This window comes from Centroberyx affinis, unplaced genomic scaffold (assembly GCF_046629955.1).
Source record: "Centroberyx affinis isolate AG114_WGS23_722 - 3 ecotype Tasmania unplaced genomic scaffold, CSIRO-AGI_Caff_v1 ptg003840l_1, whole genome shotgun sequence".
NCBI lineage: Eukaryota > Metazoa > Chordata > Actinopteri > Beryciformes > Berycidae > Centroberyx > Centroberyx affinis.
The window spans coordinates 207,428-229,707 of record NW_027281690.1 but is presented as its reverse complement, the minus strand read 5'-3'; the positions used below and the strand labels follow the sequence as shown (position 1 = coordinate 229,707).

General features: G+C 40.9%; 1 protein-coding gene across 1 annotated transcript in view; it reads left to right on the top strand.

The window, feature by feature from the left end:
• Positions 1–456: 456 nt before the first annotated feature.
• The window catches only part of arrdc1b (arrestin domain containing 1b), a 39,400-nt gene continuing 17,576 nt past the window's right edge, over positions 457–22,280 (top strand). Inside the window, exons 1-2 of the mRNA XM_071541245.1 lie at positions 457–604; positions 21,368–21,478. Coding sequence (XP_071397346.1) covers positions 487–604; positions 21,368–21,478 — 229 coding nt within the window. The 5' untranslated portion in view covers positions 457–486. The remainder of the gene's footprint in view (positions 605–21,367; positions 21,479–22,280) is intronic.

Here is a 22,280-nt window from a genome sequence, read left to right as displayed (position 1 = left end):
ACCAATTTAACCAAAAGTCAAATATATTACTAGCAACAAAAACCTCAATTAATGAAAAAAAACCTTGAATGTTTTTTTTTTCTCCTTAACAGACCCTATCCTCATAACTTGGTACTATTGACTATGATGCTAGGCTATATCCTATGAACTTCGTATCATAAACAGAAAAAAAAAAAGCTGAGTTAATTCCGGGTATAGATAGGTGCGTAAACTGAATGTAGGTGGGGTTTACCCTCCACATCATCACCGGCTATAAGGGTCTTTCTCTGTACCCCATTATTTTCAATGGATCAGTTTTAATGACGTCACGGCTCTCGGTGGGTGGAGAGCTCGGGGCAGGTGAGAGAGAGAGAGAGACAGAGAGAGAGAGAGAGAGAGAGAGAGAGAGAGAGAGATAGAGAGAGAGCGAGCGAGAGCGAGCGCAGCGCAGCGCGTCTGTCTCGTTGTGAAGAGACACACACAGTGGCCGGGCAGCGGAGCGGAGCCATGGGCAAGCTTCAAGAATTTGACATTACTTTTGCCAACAACAAAGTGGTTTACAGTCCTGGCGAATCCATAAGCGGAACTGTGAAAATAAGAACCGGGAACTCGCTGCAGTATAAAGGTAAGCTTGTGTTTACATTTTCAGAGAGAGAGAGAGAGAGGGAGGGAGAGAGAGAAAGAGAAAGAGAGAGAGAGAGAGAGATATTAATGCCTGGTTCATCGGGGCGCACAGGAGGGCTCGATTTAAATAAACTTTTCTTCGGTGACGATTGATATTAGGGAAAAGAGACAACGCATGGCAGCGGCGTGTGCTCTTTTCAACCGATTCAACAGCTTATTGTGAGGCTGACCATCTCAAAATTTCGGTGTGGACATCACGCATTTGGCGCTGCGCTCGAGGCGGGGAGTGGACGCGCCACCTCCACATGACAGACGCAGCGGCTGTGGGTTTGTTTTTGTGCCGTTTCAGCTTGTTACTCAGCAGACAGGCGTTTTAAAACCCCACTTCCTGGACGGCATCCTGCTCATTACAACATGTTGCTTGTATTGTGGGAACCAAATAAATTGTGGGGGGCTACTGTATAATATGGCTTGAACAGTGAACAGCATCCCATAAGCATAACAACAGGTGTTATTCGACACACTGCTCTGTTTTTTTGCTGTTTAAGCATTTTATTATTATAGGTCTGTTAATATTTTCCAGTATGGGAGTAAATGTAAAGCATGTGGCTTTACTGACAAGTGACAATAACCAAACGCTGATGGGAAAAGTGGGGTAAAGAAGGTTTGCTAGGTGGAGAGGCAGCTTTTTAGTTAACCTGGAAGTACACAAAGAATCCATTGTACGGAAGTTATCCTTGCAGGGATTCCTCACAGATAATAGAGGGGCTGCAATCAACTTTCACATAAAGCTCTTTTTCAAAGCCAGAGTATCAGGATCACTTTAATTGACAAGGATAATAATAAATGAAGAGGGCATTTCCAGAGTGCAATGGAAAAGCAAACAAAAAAACAACAATCTTGAAGTTCATCATTCATCATCACAATCCCACATACAATGCAAAAGAAGCAATGACATACTAATACATACCATGGCTATCTATATATAGGCTTTCCTATACATTCAAATATGTATGTAGCCTACTACTATGCAGCATCTGCCACATTCAGCGTGGGATACAGCGATATTACAATGGAACAACATTTCCCATCAAATAAATGTGGATATACATATGAAGTGACGTTTTGTTATAAAATGAGATATTCACTTTTTTAAAACCTAACCCTAACCCAACAAAAACACTAACACCTGCTCTTATAAAATGATTAATAATAGATAGTAAGTAACTTTAGTTCTTGCTGACAAAATTAAAACACGTTTAGTGACTGAATCCTGTATATTTTAGAGATATTTTAGAAAAAATAACTCCTGGAGGGATTTTGTGACTTTATTAGGCAGCGTGTTTATCTGGATGTCTGACATACCTAACTGTCTAGTTAGTGAGATTAATTTGTCTAATGTGTTGGCTGACCTGAAGCAGATGGTGTTACAGGAGAGGTCAGATCCCTCGCTGTGCTCTGTTACACTGTAAGGTCACAGCGGTGCGGCCCGTCTTCACCCGACACCGCGCTCTCCACCCGCTTTGTGCTCTCGTCCCCCTGGTGACGGCTGTGGCAGGTAGGGGATGTCCTTGGAGGATATGGACACCGGGGGTTTTGAAGTCAAGTAGAAATCCTTTTAAAGGTCTTTTAACATGAGAGAGGAGAGAACAAACATCAGAGCTGGGCGATATATATCGATATAATATCGATATCGTGATGTCAGACTAGCATTCCTCTGGGATTTTGATTATCGTAAAATCGTGATAAAGCTTAAATGTCGTCTTATCTTTTACGGTTATACAATTTTCTGAACTTATTTGACCGTTCTACAGTGAAATGAACAATGAATGCCTCGACCTGCTTCTCCATCATATCCACATTAGCCTACTAATGCTCGTTTCTCAAACTTTTGTCATGTGTATCTTCTGAGAGCACCAATAGTCATTCCCAAAATACGGTCACATTATCGATATCGAGGTATCGGGTCAAAAATATTGTGATGTTTGATTTTGTCAATATCTCCCAGCCCCCTTGGATTTTGTCGTTAGTTTAACACCTTCTGTGGCAACCAGAAGTCGTGCAGTGAGACCGTAGGCGAACAGCAGTGGCATGCACCTATTGCATTTGTTGGTCTGCCCATTCAATTTTATTTCACTGATGTGTATCAAGTCCTCTGAACCACTAGGTCTCACACTTCTGCAGCAAAGTGTGAGACCACAGTGTGCTTTCAGTTCTCAGCACTCTAACAATAGAATCAATAAAAATGATAGTATAATTGTAGTAAAGTTTATTTGTATAGAACCTGTCCAGGAAAAGTGCTTCGTAGGTAATAAATCAGTAATAAATAGAAGTCAATAATATCAACAGTGAGAATGCCAAACTTGAATTCAAAACAAGGTTTAAGAAGAAGAAAACTAGGCAATGAGAATTAAAAAAGTAAAGTTACATAAAAAGCCTGTCTTTAAAAAATATGTTTTGTAAAAGATGGCACTGCTCAGGCAGTGCTCTATTGAAGTCTGGGTGAAGGTACTCCAGCCTAAGAGACTTGGGCTCCATCTCAGGCTTTCACAGTGACCGTTAATGTACTGTAAACGCCTGGGCTGCATTATGTGCCCACTGACATCACCCCTTTCAACCTCGGCCATTGACGACACCATCAATCAAAAGGCTTGAATCATGCTGAAGCGGTGAATGTGTGCATGTCCTCTTTTTGCCGTTGTAAGAATTTCATGTTTTTGCGTCTCTTGAGCAGAATAGACGGCAGTAGTTGGTTCATTATTGTAATTCTGGACATTTATTGTTCTGGACATTCAGAATAGGTCTGTCAGTTAATCCCTTTTCTGCATTTATTTTATCAAGAATGTCACGATTGAGTCAGTCGAACAATCACTGGGGTATAATGTGAGAATCAATTCACGATAATGATCATACAAACATGGAATCAAATCAAAATGCCGAAGTGCAGCTCATCATTTACATCATGATGCCCATTAAGATCGGTCCCAAGGGCACACTCTCCTGCAGCCATTTTTAACCATTATTTACAAAATCGGTTTCTATCCAAACAGACAGCAAGTAACCTTGGAACTCAACACTGATTTAAATTGGGAAAGTGTACATGCCCGTCCTCATAGTGAGATTCAGCAGAGCGGGAACATTTGGCCACCAGGCAGGGGGAATCCAAGCAAGTGCCTCAAAAACAAATGGAAAATTTTTCATCCAGTTCAGGTCTACATGGCACAGTCTCTCCTACAGAGAGAATGAGAGAGAGAGAGAGTTGTGAAATTATTTCTCTCCTTTCCTGCACCATGCTCAGTGAGCTGTCCAAGGAATCTGCCCGTTCAGCCAGCTTTCCCATTTCTCTCCCATTTAGTGTGCAGGATGGAGTCCCTCAGAGGCTGCTGGTCAATTTTCACTCAGCCGTCCTGCTGGTGAATTCAATGGCTATTTCCCGCCAGAAAACTGCACTGCGCCCAATTAGGAAAAAAAAAAGGCAAAATCCATCATCAGCCTCTTCAAAACTGGACAGCGGTCTTGTATTTCAGGACAGGACTCCCTGCCCGATATTGTCGTGGATTGTAAAGTTAGATTTCTGTCATTTGAGTGTGTGTCTGTCTCGGCTGATAGGCCACACAAGCTATCCATTACATAGATTGTGGCTCCATATGAGCCGTATGGATTCTGCTCTTGTTAGCCTTTTATTTACATTGTAGTCTGAGTGGGGTGTACACAGTTACCAAGTAGTGTGATGAAATAAATACAGAGGGATTTTCATAAGGCAACTGTAGGCTGGAGCCCGGTGTTTCTTTTGCATCTGAGAGTTGAAACAGAGGACAGGCAAAATTCTCAGCCTCATTCTATTATTGATGAAGGCCATTAGAGAGTATTTCCATTGATTAGCTCACTTAGAAAGACAGTCGTTTAAGCAGAGTCATGAATGCACAACTACACGGAAAAGCTACTTATACATGTTGCTTACAGTTAATGTTCAGCATGCACTGTAGCCTGGTTGAAACACATCACAACAACATGGCAGATACAACTTTTCAGTTTATTTTGATGAATGGCCAATTGCCGTTTTGTTGTTTGTGCTACAAAAATACAAACAAACATACTCATTGAGATGTAGGGGAACCCTCTACGTCGATGATGAGTTATAGATCTGAGGAGGCGGTGAGAGCCAGCATGTCTGTTCTGTTTAGCATCATGTTGTGTCTTGGTCTGCCTCCCAGATCTCAGCAGTATGTATAGTCATCTGATACAGCAAGGGAATATTGTCGTATTGACTCAGTGCTGCAGCTTATATAGCAAGGATATACTATTGACACTGTGCTGCTGGCTCCAACACACTCTGAGAAGAAAAGAGTGCAGATCCAGTGAGAAAAGGTCCAACTCTGTACCTTTTTATTCTGACAGTGAACTGTAAGGAGGTTGATGGACATTTGCACTTTGCACTTATCCAAACTCTGTGGAGCAACGCCCAATAACAGGAAATGAGAAACTCATCTCAAGTGAAAGTATACACTTGATCTGACTTCCTGCTTTCCTGGCTGTTTGTAGTCTTAATTAACCTTTAAGTAACTTAAACTGTGTATATCCAAGTAGACTACAAAATAGGTGATGTGTGGAAATGAGACCTAGGACTACTTAGCTCTTTTGTAGTTAGATTGACAACAGTGGATCCCAGCTTAGCTTGCAGCTATTAAGCAGAAACATAAACATTTACTGTAACCCAATCCTCATCTGTGGTAACAGGAACCACCACTCTCATGTAAACAAGACTCTTCACCTTCTCACACACCCACGCATCTGTATATACACACACACACACACGTACAATCTTTGGCTTCATATCTTTAGCTTGTGCTGTGTTCTCTCATGTTCTTATCTATATTTATATCCTGTGCTGCTCTGTAATAACACGATGAAACTGACTTGTTTAAGCTCTTCACAAACAATTTTGGTCTAAAAGTCAATTAAATCCACTTTCGGCACGTGTTTTGAGAATACCTCGATAGCTGTGTGTTATCGCCTTGTGCTCTCATGGTCCCATCGCATTCCCAGAAGAAAAGTGGGCTTTGTTTTCAGCGGGCTCGACCTTGGTCACTGTCCTCCGTTCCCACACGGTGACGACCGCTCTGTGTAGTCAGGAGCATGTATGCAGCGCATGCTCCTCCGAAAAACTGAACAGGTGCTAGATAAAAAAAACGGAGAGACGTTGAGATAGGAGTAAGATGGCCACACACAGGATTAATGCTAATTTAGTGGTTTATGCATCAAGGTCTTTTACTTTCCATCAGGCACACACCACGTATACTAGGGATGGGACGATATATCAAAATTCATTATATCACAACACAAAAATGCAGCTTGTCCATCACAATTTCACAAGCTCTCCATCAAAATTATATTATTTGTACTTTGTAATGACATTTTTACATTGTTTACATTCTAGCAAGCCAATGCCATTACAAGGAAGATTTATGTCTCAGAAAAAAAACGTAATTCTGCACAGTCATACTGTGTTGTCATTGAACTTTTATTTATTACAACTTATCGTATCGTATCGTGGTTGTATTGCATCATGAAGCCCTTATCGGATATCAAATTGTATTGTGAGATAAGCAGATTTTCCCATCCCTAACGTATACCCAAAGAAAACTGAGGTCATGTTGTCACTGAAAAAATCACGGGAACATCAATCCAGTGTGTGAGAGTATCTTTTCTATTCTAGCCCACAAAGACATCTCTGCAGATTTCTGTGTAAGCTTTGTGTGTCTAGACTCGGGGGCCAGAGTAAATCATGACATCATCACCCTGAGGGTGATTGATAAGAGAGCCGGTTGAGAAAGAGAGGAGCTGTTACTGGAGCCAGGGATTCAGCCATACCCAAAGCCTGAGAGACATTTTCACAGACAGGGCCTTTAAATACGAAATAATACATAATTTATGATGAATAATAATATATACAATGAATAATTAATAAATACGAAATAAACAGGTTGCATTAATGCGCACATAAATGTCTGGCATTTTTGTTTTTAACCTTACTGACTTTTGGTTACTATGGTTTAATTGTCTGTAAAGTTTGTAACTCAGTTTTTAAAAGTACTATATAAATAAAGGCAATAACAATGCGTATCTTTGCCTCAGATTTAAAGCCACCCTGAGGATGTGAGTTTTCTCCCGGGATGAGATCTCCTTCATTGGAAAAAACATGACACATAAGTGACTCATAGAGTTTCCATTCTTGCTGACGCCCTTGAGTGAGGGTGGTCGTCATCGATCGTCTCGTACACGACCGTTCATTGTACCGTGCCCATAAACAGCAGGACCAGAGCTGTAAGCTGGAAACCTCGCCACCACCTGCTCCCACTCCCCCTTGGACTTAGTCATGTTTATGAACAACGATCCTTTGACCTCCATAACCAACACCCCATCCACCCTCATGGCTGGTTATTTGGGTCTGCCATAAGAGGATTGTATCTCAGCCACCCCCCGATAAGCGCAGACACACACCCGTATCCTCCCCTCCATCCCTCTCTCCCCTGCAGATCACTCCCCTTCTTCCTCTTTCTGAAAGCTGTCCATCCCACTTCCCGTCCTGTAACGTGAACAACAGCAAAAGCAAAAGCAAGTTCACAGTGGTTTGCAGAGGGGATGTGACTCTTCTGTGGAACAAAGTAGCAATTGGCTTCTTGTACCAAAGAAACTAAAGATACAGAACCTGTTTCCTGCCAGGAGATAAGCGCATGGTTTATGGTTATTGTCTCACTTGATGGCATTTACTGGTAGTTACGTATGTTGTTATCAGTAAAATGTTACGTGATGTGTCCATACAGGCCCAGGTGACGACAAAATAAGGAGGACTGGAGGTTTTGTTTGGAGAATACCTGGATAGTGTGATTTTAATTTGATTTAATTTAACCTTTATTTAAGCAGGTTAGTCTCATTGGGATTAAGAATCTCTTTTTCATGGGAAACCGGACCAAGAAAGCAGCATCAAGGCAAACATAAAAGTTGCCAAATGTACGAAGACAGAATATAGTCAAAAGCACTTAAAGAAGGAACAAGATAAGACGATGTATGAAAATGAAAATACAATCAAAATCATATAAGAGAGAGAGAAACAGAATTCAATCTTCTGTATAAGCTCTCCAAAGTTCACTAGATCAATATCAAAACAGCAGTTTCACAGTGTCAAAAAATAGCAGACATTTAGCTACTGGATGAAATTATCCTCGTAAGCCTTTTGATTAAAGATGAGTCCGTCCTGGTGTCCTGGTGTCCTCAGTTGGCTAAGGGTTCGAACACAGCCCAGCATGTTGTTGCATGTCACCCCCCTCTCTCTCTCCTGATCGTTTCTCTCTCTACTTTGAACTGTCTAACCTAACCCTAACCAAAAATACCAAAGATAATCAAGCTAAAACAGAAGCAGCACATGCCCTGCACACCTAGGCTCAGTCATAGGGTGCAGTACTATAAATGACTGCTGTGCATGCAAGACGCAGGTGCATGTCCGCTGGGGTGCACATACTGTAAATTAAGCATAACTCTGCCTAATGGACTGGCTGGCTGTGACTGCTAAGGCTACGAGTTCCCACATGCACTGTAAGGTGGTTTGGATAAAAATGTCCTTACCAAATGGCTTATTTTATGTAACGACATTATCAGTCTTCCTTTTCTACACTGGCAAGCATGAGACCACAGACTGATAAAATCAAAAGATTAATTTTGCCACTAGAAATGAAGACATTTATTCCAAAATGTTGATGTGTGACACTGCTCTCAGAAAATGACAGCACCAAATTGAAATACATTATGGTAGTTTTTAGTAAGAGGAAGCAGGGCTGCAGCTAGCAGTAATTTTGGTAATCGAGTTATCTGAGAAATAAATTATGAGAAAGTTTTGTGTAGAGATGAGAGTTGTTAGTTATCGTCATCCAGGTTAGTAGTTAACTAAACATAACTGTTCAGAGCTATCAGGTCTGTAATCAAGCTAATCCATCCCTTGATAGCCAAGTAGCATAAATACCAACTACTATCTGGTGCAGATGTGTCTTCAGGATACTTTGAAACTGTGGAAGGCCATTGTGTTTTGCAGGGGTTACACTCTGCTGTATTGTTGTCTTTAGATTTTAAAATATTCTCAGACTTTGTTTTTGAAATGCATCTTCTAATTTTTTTTGAATGTGTCATGGGTTCTGTTGTATTTTCAGCCATCTGCAATGAGAGAAACATCTGTGCCTCTCTGCTGCATGGTGGTCAGCTAGATTTTTCAAGCTGTGCAGTGCATCCTGTTGTTGACCATTACAGCCTGGAAATGTATAAATAATGCAACGTGTAGATGATACAAATCCACGTTGTCATCTCACTTGCAAAATCAATTTTGTCGGTTATGTTGAGTAATCGTCACAGCCATAATAGAAGTAGTAGAAGTACCTGAAGCTCTTGGTTGACAAAATGAAAACACTTTTAGGGAACAGATTCTCTATACACTATACCTGAGGGAATGACTTCCCTGCAAAATGGATATATAGCAAAGACACGTAGCAGTTTGGAAATAAACTCTTCAAATGTAGGTACCTGTGTTCGGGTACAGCAGGCCGGGCTGTAATCTTGTGGACAGAGGACTCAGGAGAAAGGCCTGCGATGGTCGCTAAGAGGCCTGAAGTGCCTCTGGAATGTTACACATTCCACTTTTCACAGCTCACATAACGTTGCTGTCTGTCTGTCTCTGGTCACTGTGAGGTTTTGGCGGATAGGAAAAGCTTTTGAGAACCCACATTGAATACACTTGCTGCAGGACACACAGATTAAGTCTTTTGTAGCCTGTATTTAGAGGCAAACCTTTGTGTGTGTGTGTGTGTGTGTTTGTAATTTGGTTTACCACCGGTGTTCGGCTCAGCTCTCTCTTGATAAGCGATAAGAGGTTTCAATCATTCCATCTCCAGCTGAGCCTCTTTTCCCACGTGCTGTCCTCTTATCTTAATCCTCACCTTCTCCCTTCCCACCAAATTTTTTTAGAGACATTTTAGAGCTCTTTATTTGCCATTTTACACAGTTGAAAATTTCTTTGGATATCCCTCTGAGACACACATGCATGCATTTCACTAAAGGGAACAGGCAGAAGGGGCAGCGTCTTCCTCCAGGACACTTGGACAGGGACGGACACATCGTCTGCTCTGGGGATCGAACCTGTGGCCTTCTGTCTCTGGGAAGCGATGAGAACGTAAACCCCAAAATCATCAGTGTCCCTGGTAGATCATTTGCTCCAGTGCTCCATGCTAACACTTCAGCATCCACTATGATGAGTGATAATAGGTGACTAACATGATCTCTAAACTGAGAAAATGAGAACTTAGCAGCTCGAAAGCTAATAAGTGATAGGTCTAGCAGTTAAAATGTGCATAAAGTGTGATACAAAGATAATGTGCCGTTTTAAACCAGCAGGGACTACTTTCCCTGTTTACATTGGAGGTGAAGGTGGTGGGCGATAGGGAGACTGTACAGCTGCTGTGCAGTGTGTAGCAGATTAATGCATGATTGCTTACTTGAAATAGTTTTAAAAATAAACTGGGCTGGGCGTCCTGGTGACTCATTGGTCTAAGGCATGTGCCATGTAACCGCAGTGTCCTGGGTTTGAGTCCAACCCAGGACCTTTGTCACATGTCACTCCCATTCTTTCCTGTTTGTCTTCACTATAGACTAGCAAATAAAGGTAAAAATGCCCCAAAAAATGTCTTTAAAAAAGAATAAACCTGGCTACATCGGGAATATTGAGTTGCTATTTCATTTTTTTAATTTATGAATCTACAAGCCATTTAATGAAAACTACTAACAACTTTGTATTATTTCAAGGTCACTCTGTGACCTAGCTGTCACTCAACATTGTGTATGCTGGAGTGCTGGAGCGAATGATCTACACGGAGACACATGGATGATTTTGGTGTCTATGTTCTCATCATTTAACGGATAAGCTGACCAACGGGCCAATCTCCCAAAAAACTTGGTGTATTCCTTGAAGATTAAAGATTCTAAAACAACAGCTGTGGTACTCCCTGTTTCACACAATATTACAGATTCTTAACTCTGAAGATGTTTATGCATGATGAAGGAACCCCTCTTCTGTGATTACAGTGTCCTTGACGAAAATGCTGCTTCCTAATCAGCATTTGAAAGTTTTTCAAAATATAACATTCAAGGATTCAGTTTTTCTTCAAAGATGAAGACAGTATGACAGCCTGAAGTAAGTCAATCTGGTCTGGCCTTGCTCTGAATATAGAATATAGAATTGCATAACTAGCTTAATAATTATATATGCATATAATTCAATCAAGTTATCAAGAAATGTTGCCTCATGATCACGGCTGATGTTTCAAAAGATCACTTAGCACAAATAGCCCAAGTCTTTGGATGAAGTTTCAGATATCAATCCTGATTGGATGCCACTGAGCTACAATTAACAGTCAATATAACATCTGAAATGCACCTACAGCATCAAACTGGCTTCATCTGGCGTGGATCTGGTGTTTGCCAATGCTTAGTTAGGCCTTGTACTCTCAACTTGTAGTAAAATAATAATAATAACGATAAAATAAGTTTTCATTCATACTTTTAAAAAAGAGGTATGTGTGATGTCAGAAAGTAAAGAATAATCATGGGAGAAAAGGAACCCAGAAGTTTTGTGGAAGTGACAGGGAAGTACTGTTTATGCTGCATCCTCTTTCCAGTGAGCAACACAGACAGGACAAGCTATTTTTAAACAATAAATGTAGCTTTAGCATTGACCACAAGGTATGATCCTTTAGCAATGTCATGAATATGGAAGAAAAGTGATGAGAAGTTGCTGACTCCACACTTGGTGTGACTTGTGATAGTCAGCTCTAGTGGCTTAAACTGTAATGATTAAACGTCAAAACGTTTACACTGCAGAGTTATTGAGGCCTAATCTCTTATTGTGTTCCAATCTTTTTGCCGTAGAACTTTTCCTAAAATCAAAATCTGTTAATACGTCAAGATGATTCCTCTGTGTTTCCAATTTTCTTGAAACAAGTGCCCATATCCTAAAATATGGCGATGACTCCATCTGAAGATAATGCCAGTTAATTTAAGAATATTTTTGAAATAAGTTGACTTTTATCTGAAGCAAGTACAATGAGATCAGCTCAGAGGACTTGTTAGAGGCAGAACCTGAAGGTAAATATATTTAAAATTTGCTGCAAGGCAAATTTGCTGTTTTACACCTCCAGCATTCGTAGACCCTCATCAGCCCTGACTTACACTGGTGATCATTTCCCATGCTTAAATACTTAAATCAAGCTCTCTGTTGATTTCCACAGTTTTCATCAAAAGCTATCCTGAGCTGATGAACAGGTAGCGTATACACAACAAAAATCCTGACCAAGTGCTTCATACAGTAGGCAAGACAATGAAAAAGAAAAAAAATAAACCTGTACACTGGATCGATTAATTAATTGCACCCTTGGTTCATCTCCTATGCCTATGCCTGATGGAAACCAGTTGAGGTTGAAATTTTTTCTGAAAAGTGAAAGTGCGTGGGTATTTTTTTTCTGCATGTTGTTTCTAGATAAAGCCCAGGGAGAATGAATACAGAGGCGGTCAGGGTCTCCTCGGGTCACGGTGTCTGGCCAGTTAATTTAAGAGCATTTTTGAAATAGGTTGACTTTTATCTGATCTCTTTCCAATTTTCTTGAAACAAGTGCCCATGTCCTAAAATATGGCGATGACTCCATCTGAAGATAATGCCAGTTAATTTAAGAATATTTTTGAAATAAGTTGACTTTTATCTGAAGCAAGTACAATGAGATAAGCTCAGAGGACTTGTTAGAGGCAGAAACTGAAGATAAATATATTTAAAATTTGCTGCAAGGCAAATTTGTTGTTTTATACCTTCGGCATAGACCCCCATCAGCCCTGACTTACACTGGTGATCACTGCAAGATGAGAACAGACATTTCCCATGCTTAAATACTTAAATTAAGCTCTCTGTTGATTTCCACAGATTTCATGAAAAGCTAGCCAGAACTGATGAACAGGTAGCGTATACACAACTAAAATCACGACCAAGTGCTTCATTCATAGGCAAGACAATGAAAAAGAAAAAAAAATAAACCTGTGCAGCTGGATCGATTGATTAATTGCAGCCTTTTTGGTTTATCTTGTATGCCTATGCCTCATGGAAACCAGCTGAGGTTGAAATTTTTTCTGAATAGTGAAAAGTGCGTGGGTATTTTTTTTCTGCATGTTGTTTCTAGATAAAGCCCAGGGAGAATGAATACAGAGGCGGTCAGGGTCTCCTCGGGTCACGGTGTCTGGCTGGATTTGAGCCTAGCACAGGGAAATGTTGAAATTCGTGGCATGATGGCATCGTGGGAGCGAGTGTGCAGAGTGAAGATTACAAATCTGTTGGTTGTTTCATGATGTAACTCCCCCCAGGCTAAGCCTCTTAAACTTGCATACCAACATACACAGGGATGCGTGGATACATGCAGATGTGTATACACGCAGGCACATACAAACACAAACATTCACCAACAGATCGCTGGTGTTAAAGCAAGTAAAGCTTGTCAGTGAACATAGAAGAGAAAATACCTTGTAAAGTGGGTATGTAGTAATGGTTCAGCTGGTCCATGATAGGAGACTCACAGATAACTTTTCAAGCAGAGTGCCAACTGAATATTTCAGCAAATGAACTGTAGCAGTTGAAGTAATGAGAACAAGTGTTACATCACCAGCATGGACCATGGATCATCTAACTCATGGTCAAACTAATTAGATAGCAACAGGTGGTGTATGGACAAAGGTGGAAGTAACTACGGTAATTACATTTACTTATGTTACTGTAACTGAGTAGCTTTTTAGTGTAGCCTGCATGTACTCTTTTGAGTATTTTTTAAAGTCAGTATTTTTACTTTTAGTTAATAATAATAATATATAGCACCTTTAAAAACAGAGTTTACAAAGTGCTTTGACAGACAAAATAAAAGCAGAATACTCAAATTATGAATTTAAAAGGCAATAAAACAATAATAAACAGGGATTGTAGAATGAAAACCAAGATAAACAGTAAAATAGAATAAAAGTAAGATAGAATTAAGACAGAGTTAAGATAAAAGACGTAAAAAGACAATAGAAAGATGATAAAAAGCCGATAAAAAGCAGATAGAGACAATAAAAAGCTGATAAAAGATAAAAAGTTAAAAAGACGATAAAAAGACGACATCAGATAAAAGCAAGTCTATAAGAATGGGTTTTAAGAAGTGATTTAAAAGAAGTCACTGATTCTGCTAGCCTTATCTCCTCTGGTAAGTCGTTCCAAAGCCGAGGGGCCCTGATGGAAAAAGTGCGGTCACCTTTAGTTTTATGTCTAGACTTTGGAACAGCCAGAAGTGCCCTGCCTGAGGATCTACATTTGTTATGTAGCTTGGAGCCAGACCCAAACGTGCTTTAAAAGTGATCAGTAAAATCTTAAAATCAATTGGAAAAAAAAAACAGGAAGCCAATGGAGAGAAGGCAGGATTGTCGATATGTGATGTCGTCTATTAGAACCAGTAAGAAGCCTAGCTGCTGCGTTCTGAACTAGTTGGAGGCGAGAGAGTGACTTTTGGTCAGTTAGTTAAGTGCGTACTTCACTACATTTTACATTTACATTACAGAGAACTGATTTTGTGTCTCTCCATAAGCATCGGAAACTGGACAATCGTAAACTGACAAATTGTGGAGCCATTCACAGTGAACGGTCACTCAGCAAAGAAGAGAAGAGTAGTCTGGCTTTACTTTGTTTCTGCACTTTATTGTGTAATTTCCAATTAAAAGAATCAACTCTGCACTGTCATCCTTTTAGAACTGCATGGAAAATATCACATCTAACAATGTTCTCTTTCTAGTTTTTTTATAGTACATTTTAAATTAGCTACTTTTTACTTTCACTAAAGTAGGTTTTACATTAGTAGTTTTAGTTCTACTTGTTGCCGTGAAAGAATTGTAGTACTCTTTCCACCACTGTGTATGCATGACCCTAATGCTCCACAAGGTGCTCTGTATGCCAGGTTTCTGTCCATTTCCTACCATAAAGAGAAGAAACTCGGGCTTTATGGGAGTCTGGCTGAACTAACAACCCCGCCTCTGTTCTGCTTGTGTGGGATTCCCTTACAGCCATTTGTAATAGATCATAAGATCAGGTGCCACCGCTTGTTGAGTCTCACTGAGAGGCATTAAAAAGGAGACATGGGGAGATATGGGGGAAAGTGAGAAGGACTAATTGTTTGCAGTGCTTAAAGATTTAATGAAGGTAGTAAGTGTAGCGTCGGATTACTTGGCTGTCTGGATGCAGAGAAAGATGTGACCTCTGTGCACTGTTAAAAGCACAAGAAACACTACTTTCTACATAATATTCATTCTAAAATTCCTAAAAAAAAAGAAAAAAAAACCAACCCAAAATATCCTGCTGCTATATTGCTCCAGGGGAGTTATTTCTGTCTCTGTGCTCTAACCCCACTGGTAAAAGGTGTGTGTGTGTGTGTGTGTGTGTGTGTGTGTGTGTGTGTGTGTGTATTGGTGAGACATGTGCCAAAACAAATTCACAATTATTCTTTCTATAATGTTGCTCTAAAAGAAATAAACATGTCATCTCATGTCATGAAGGATGCAGGCAGCCCTTGGGCCAATCAGCAACAAGATGTCACAAGATGTTTGTTTCATCAACATCAGGCCAGTAGTGACTGAGTTCAATTTTAGGCCAGTCAGTGTGATTTGTAAGATAGCTGGATTTCTATGGCAACTTTCATGTCAACCAGACACACTGGGTAGGAGTTAGAGCCTGTCAAAGTTTGAAATTCTGACCTTTCAATTACGGCACCTCCATCAGGCTAATCAGTGTATTTTTTTAAATGCTAGAACACAGTGCCAAAAAGCATTATCCCACCAAATTCTGTCAAAATTGGACCCGTACTGTAGCAGTTATGCCCTTTCAAAGTTTGAAATTTTGACCTTTAATTACAGCACTCCTTTTAGGCAAATCAGAGTTATCTTTTTAAACGCCGGAACACAATTAGAGCTGCAGGTTTCGTCAAAATCAGACCAGCGGTGTCTGAGATACCACCTGATATATCACGTTTGGCGGATACACAGACAGACAGCCCGATCTATCACAGGCCGCTTTGGGGATTTACCGGTCTCATTATGCTGGAATGCACGGATGACGTCTGAGGAACCTTTAGCACATGCAAGGAATGTTGATCAATTCCCCAGAGATTCACAAGGCCTTTCCTAATCTCCTCATTAATACTCCTGACCCACTTTATGGCGAAATCCCAGTGGTCGTATAGAGACAATTCTCCCCTTGTCTGGGGAGCTCTGCCCGCTCCTTGTTTTGGCTGAGGGATAAAGAGCCACCTCACACTGCATTGTTCTCCTAAAGGCCAGACCTTAAACAAACACACTGTAGCTCCTTTGTGCTTGGGGGTGATTGGCTGAAACACTACTCAGAATCGCTGTAAATACGGATTTATCCTAATCAGTCAAACTTTCGCTGTGCATCTCCCTGACTGCTCATCCCCACCGGCCCACACGCTGACTCACTGTTGCCATGTAGTGATGCTACAGGGGTCAAGCTCTGACTTAATGGCTTCATCTCACAGACACTGTTGCGTCTATACTCAGGAAATGTTAAACCCTCGTTGTTGCCAAAGGATTTTTTCCCACTTGACCCACATGCGAGTGTGCAGTCATAAATGTCTGTAAATAATCTCCATCATCACTTTAAAGTAAAGAGGCTCTTTGTTAGGAAAATCCAGTGACAGAGCAAAGAAAAGTTTTGTGTAACTAGCACATACTTTCTCATGAAAGTATGCCCTGAAGGACAAAATTCCGGCACAGGGAGAGGGTGGAAGAGTTGGAATGTCAGCCGTAAATGAGTCTGTCAAATCTAGACAAAAAAGTGTGAGGTAAAAAATATCCTCAAAGCATTCCAGTCAGGGAAAACAAAGATGTCGTGAAAGAATTACAAGCAATATGACGTCAAGATAAAAGGTATAAGGTTGACTTTATTTACTTCTGGGACGTTCTGCATTAAAAACAGGATATGCAAATCACACAGTGGAATGGAACAGATAAAAATCTGCTCTCACACTCATCAGCACCACGCCCTCGGCGCCCCACGTCCCACCCCTGCCCCTCCCTCCCTGACATGTACGCACACACACACATACACAAACAACACGCTCATACGCACTAACCCATATCAGGAAACCACAAAGCCCTTTGATGCAGTAAAACAGACCAGTCATGTTAAAACATCCATGCCTGGAGAGACTATTGATCATGTTGCCTCTCCTGGCGCTGTCTGCCCACACAGTCTGATTCTTAAAGTGAAACAAGTAGTGCCAGTATCATCCCCCGCCTACACCCGCGCTCCTCCGACAGCCTCATTGAACTGTGGAGTGGACCTGGAAAGACTCCAGTGTGTTGGCAAGAAACCCAGCCAGCTACTGAGTCAGAACATGCCCTAGTCTGGGTTTCTCTCTACTACTGAGTGATGCTACTACAAGTCACTCTCCCTCCGGTTGTGAAAATTTCATGGCTATTCTAGTGAAAGACGGCCCGTGGCGCAGATGCTCATACTGGCATTACGAAGGCGTGATCTGATAGCTGCTGTGTGTGTGTGGACATGTTGAAAGTTGCTACAGCTGTGATGCTGCTGTAATTTGCTGCCATTATAAAAAATGTTTTCAGCTACCAAGGCCCAGCACATTAAACTCACAGTTAGGTGTTGGTTTTAGAATTATACACTACCAGTCAAAAGTTTGGACACATGCATTTTTATTTATTTTTCACATTTTAGACTAATAGTAAAGACATCAAAACTATGAAATAACACATGTGGAATCATGCAGTGACCAAAAAAGTGTTAAACTAATCAAAACTATCTTTACTATATCATTTTAGATTAATTAAAGCAGCCGCCCTTTGCCTTGATGGAAAGACAAAGGCTTTGGAAAGAAATTCATACACAGGCATCAACTTCACTATTTATATTGGTCTAAAAGACAAATTTCAAGCATTTACGCATAAGCCTTTAGATCAAAATGGCTTTAAAATAATGAAAAACATAGTACATTCAATCACGTGTGTTCAAACCTTTGACTGGTAGTGTAGCTCAGTGCATTTTTGGTACAGCAGTGGGAGGGGAAATGCCCATCTGCCTATCTGGTGACCTTGGGTATGTGTGGTAAAGCATGGAGATACATAATCCACACACACACACACACTCACTGCCTCGTCTGTGTGTGGATGCGTGGCTCATCATCATCATCATCGCACACATCGCTACTACTGGTCCATCTGGCTCCATGTGGCTGTGGAGAGGCCCGGCCCATTATTCAGCCGCAGACAGCCAGTCTCTTTGCCAAAGCAGCCCGTCTCTTATGACAGGCCTATTCACTATTCAGCTCTGCTGCAGCCACTCTTCCTGCTGCTGCTGCGGCTGCCGGGGATATTAACAGATTACCCCGGCACTGACCTTTCGGGGGCTGAGCCCTTCACTTTCCACAACAGAGAGAACTGTAAATAATATCCAGTCGCGGTAATGGGTTCCTAGTCTGTAATGTTTGTGTACTCCACACTTATTCTGCAACTTCTGTGAAGTGTGATGATGCCAGCAAACTGATAGGGGTGTGTGTGTGTGTGTGTGTGTGTGTGAGAGTGTATGTGGGGTAGAATGGCATTATTCCCCTCCCTGAATGGGGCAGATGGCTGGAAAAGCAGACTGCTTGGTTTAATTAATGATCACATAAATGGACGGTGGTCTGCGAGGCTGAAGGGTGCCATTCCGTTTTGTGGGCTGCAGATTTTGGTTATTGTTTTTACCAGCAGCAGAGGTCCCTCCCCCCTCCCCCCCTTCCCCCAAACGGTGCCAGAGCGCCAGCCCTGCCAGTGGAGAGCGCAGCCATCTGCCACTTGTGTGTGTGTGTGTGTGTGTATGTGTCTGTATGTGTGTGTGTGTGTGTGTGTGTGTGTGTGTGTGTGTGTGTGTGTTTTCTGTGTCCTGTGATGCCAGCACAGGATCCTGCGTGGGTGTGAGCCGGTGATTGGTCACACACAGTCCATAGCATCAGTTTTACATTACAGCATGTGCATGGGTTTTTTGGCCTGTTAGAGTGAAAATGCTTTTCACAAATAAATACGCTTTTAGTTTTACCTGCTCCACACTGTATGTATGTATGTATGTATGTATGTATGTATGTATGTATGTATGTATGTATGTATGTATGTATGTATGTATGTATGTATGTATGTATGTATCTATCTATCTATCTATCTATCTATCTATCTATCTATCTGTATCTCTAATTCATTGTCAAAATATTGAGTGAACACTGGTCTATACAGGGACCCGGGCCATCTTTCTATGTAATCCTCTGGCTTCTGTGACAATTTCAGGTCACGAGGTAATGTGATGCTTTGAGAATTTGTAGTAGAATAGAGGAATGCAACCTTATATGTGTGTGTGTGTGTGTGTGTGTGAATGTTCCTTTGCCATTATCAAAAAGGTTTCATTTCCTCATAGAGAGAGACCAGCAGAGAGAGAAGCAGGATAGCGAGAGGAGGGGGAATACAGAGAGAGAGAGAGAGAGAGAGAGATTGCGTTCACACTGCAGGCCTGCATGCTCAGTTCCAAATTGCTGCTCTTATCTGATTTTTTTGGGATAATTGTTCACATTTATTGTAGGATGTAGCCCATATCCGATACCAATATGAACTGACAGCAATGTCGAAAAGACTTGTGCACAGTGTTTCAATAATATACCTAGGCTTCTCCAGCTTGTTTCCAACACATTTTGGTTACGGTATGTGCCTTTGAGTTTTGACTGAATTAAGGCTTCTGTCCAAATACCACTCAAGTCAGCTATTTTGCTTTGTTTCCATTGTGTCTCATCCTCCACGCTAATGCTCGCTCAGCCAAGGTACTGACGATGACATCAGGTGGATGACATAATTCCGATTTGAGCGTTTAAATACAAGTTGCATGAAAAATGCATCAAAAAATGTGAATCCATGGAGCTTTATGCTGTTTATTCAGGTTAGAAAACATAGCTAATAAACATCAGTCTGCAGTTGTTGGCATGCTTCTGCTGTAATATCAGTAATATCAGTAATTCTGATATTACCTCAGGTTTACCTAACCTGTTGCATCATCACCACCATCATCATCATCATCATCATCCCAACAGTAAAACATGAGTCTTCATACTCCTACAGGTCAAGTACAATCAATGTGACAAACCTAATCAGTGAGATGGCAGGCAGCAAGGTCTTTGTTCACAGCAGCTACTTTGGTTTCACAACACTTTACTGATGCGGTTGCCTGTTGCCCTCCCCTTTCCATCTGTTGACAGCCACACAATCCAGAGTCTGTTTTGATAGATTACTTACCACTAGAGCAGAATCCACATGACCAGTGTTAAATGCCCATAATGATTAAGTAAGGCATCATGCTTTGTGCACTTGCTTGAGTCATTTTCATGCTAATCAGTGCATGCTGGGGTTGTGGTCTGTATTTTTCACACAAGGGTGCCACAGCTACATGGAACCAGAGCGGCTTTATAAACATCTCACACGTTTTGTGTCTGTGGTCAGGCTTTGTCACTCTCAGATCAGTTCAGATTCAGTTCCACATCAGATTAGCTGAAACTAGCATGTTACCTATAAGCTACATCATGAAACACATAGTTTTTTGTTTTTTCACCTATCCTGAGTGGTTGGCTATTTACAGGCTCCATGTGGATTAGCAGAGTGGATTCAGGATCCCTTACATCACCAAGTACAATAAATGTTCACACAGCAAATTTTCCAATCTTCTTAAGTGTTGATTTTTCAGTAACAATAACTTTGAGTTGACAAGTGTTGATTGGAGAGTTGTTGGTCCACTCATGGAGCTGATTTGGCTCTGAGACAGCTGGTCAAAACCATATAAGGTGTTAAATTATCTCTGATGGATGTGGACTGATACAAGCACTGGCATAGTGTTGATTTACTGACAAATGTGCTGTGCAGGAATTTGTCTTGGTGAGTGCAAACATGGTACAAGGACAACAGGACCCCACATCGAGTGCCAAGTACATATCACATTACATACATTCAAAACTCTAGCTGCTTTAGATCGATGTTTCCTCAATGAGAGAGCCACACTTTGGCTACACACTTTGAATTGTCTCAGTGACCCAATCAATAGTCATTGAACAGGTGAGTAGTGAGACAAATCCACTGTGTGATCTTGATCACACCACAAACCACTGCTGTTGGACGAAAACCATGAATCTGAAATATGCCTGTTTTTTTAGGGATTTGGAAAAGAATGTTAGTTTTGTCAGACGACCATGCATTTTTGAAATGATGGATTTTGACAGGGGTCATGTGACAAAAGGGGGTGAAGCTATAAAATTCCAAGAGTAAGAAAAACATAAACACCAAAATTTGACTCACATGCTTTTTTTTTACCTGACAGCAGCTCTGAATGTCCTTTGGTGCTATTTAGCCAGCCAAAAAAAATGGAGGTCCAAAAGAAAGTCACATGACTCAATATAACATCAAAACATGCCAGAAAGAACATCCTTTCAAACCATAACATTACTTAATTTCTTTATTGTCATCTCGAATTAGGATTCTCCAATTGATTCTTGGCAAAATTACAGTGAAAATATGCCAGTGCGTTCATATTTGGACAGTGGATTGACTCTTGTTTGCTCTGCTCTTTCTACAGCCATCAAGGTGAACTGTCAGGGTTCATGTGGGGTCTCCAACAAAATGAACGACGCCTCCTGGGCTCTGGAGGAGCAATACTGCAACAGCACGTTATCTGTAGCTGACAAAGGTGAGGACAGTGAAAGTCTGATGGTTTTCAGGTTTTGCTGTTAGCTGCTGCACACTAGACTGATCAATGAACAACATTCCACATCAAGACATTGTTAGGTGTGTGAATGGAGCTTTAATGTGAAGGCTTCACTCTTTTCTCCTATGACTTACCAGCCCAGCACGTCACCTTGATATGTGTGTGTGTGTGTGTGTATGTGTGTGCGTGAAATTTCATAGTACGATTATCTTGGCCAAAATTATCTCGATATACGCTAATTATTCAGAAGATGAACACCTTAAAAACAGTACTGTAACATGCTTCATTACTTAAAAACTAATTTATCATCGTCTCTTTTTAAACACATTTTAATGTAAGACTGTACATATGTAAAATATTTATGTAAAATATATGGCTAATAAAATGCTGGTTTAGCTTATAGAAACTGTAAGGATAGTCTTAAACAACACAAATAAAAATCCAAATAACAGTATCTAAAATAAATAAAGTTAAATGCGTCTCAGATAAAGTGCTACTGGTCTGTATTCAACTCAGTCAGCAACATGAATAAAACTGATGATGACAGACGAGAGTTGTGGTTATCACGTTGGTCACGGTACTAAATATTAGTGGCGGTGTTATAACCATTTTTGTCTTTTACTGCGATATATAGCAGTACCGGTTATTGTCCCACCCCTAGTGTCACTATCAGGTTCTCTAGCTGGTTCTCTGCTGACCTGCTCTGTGAACAAATGGATTTATTATCCCTCCCTTCTGAGAACATTGTGAAATGTCAGAGTCCCTTCCTCCCTGTTGGAACAGC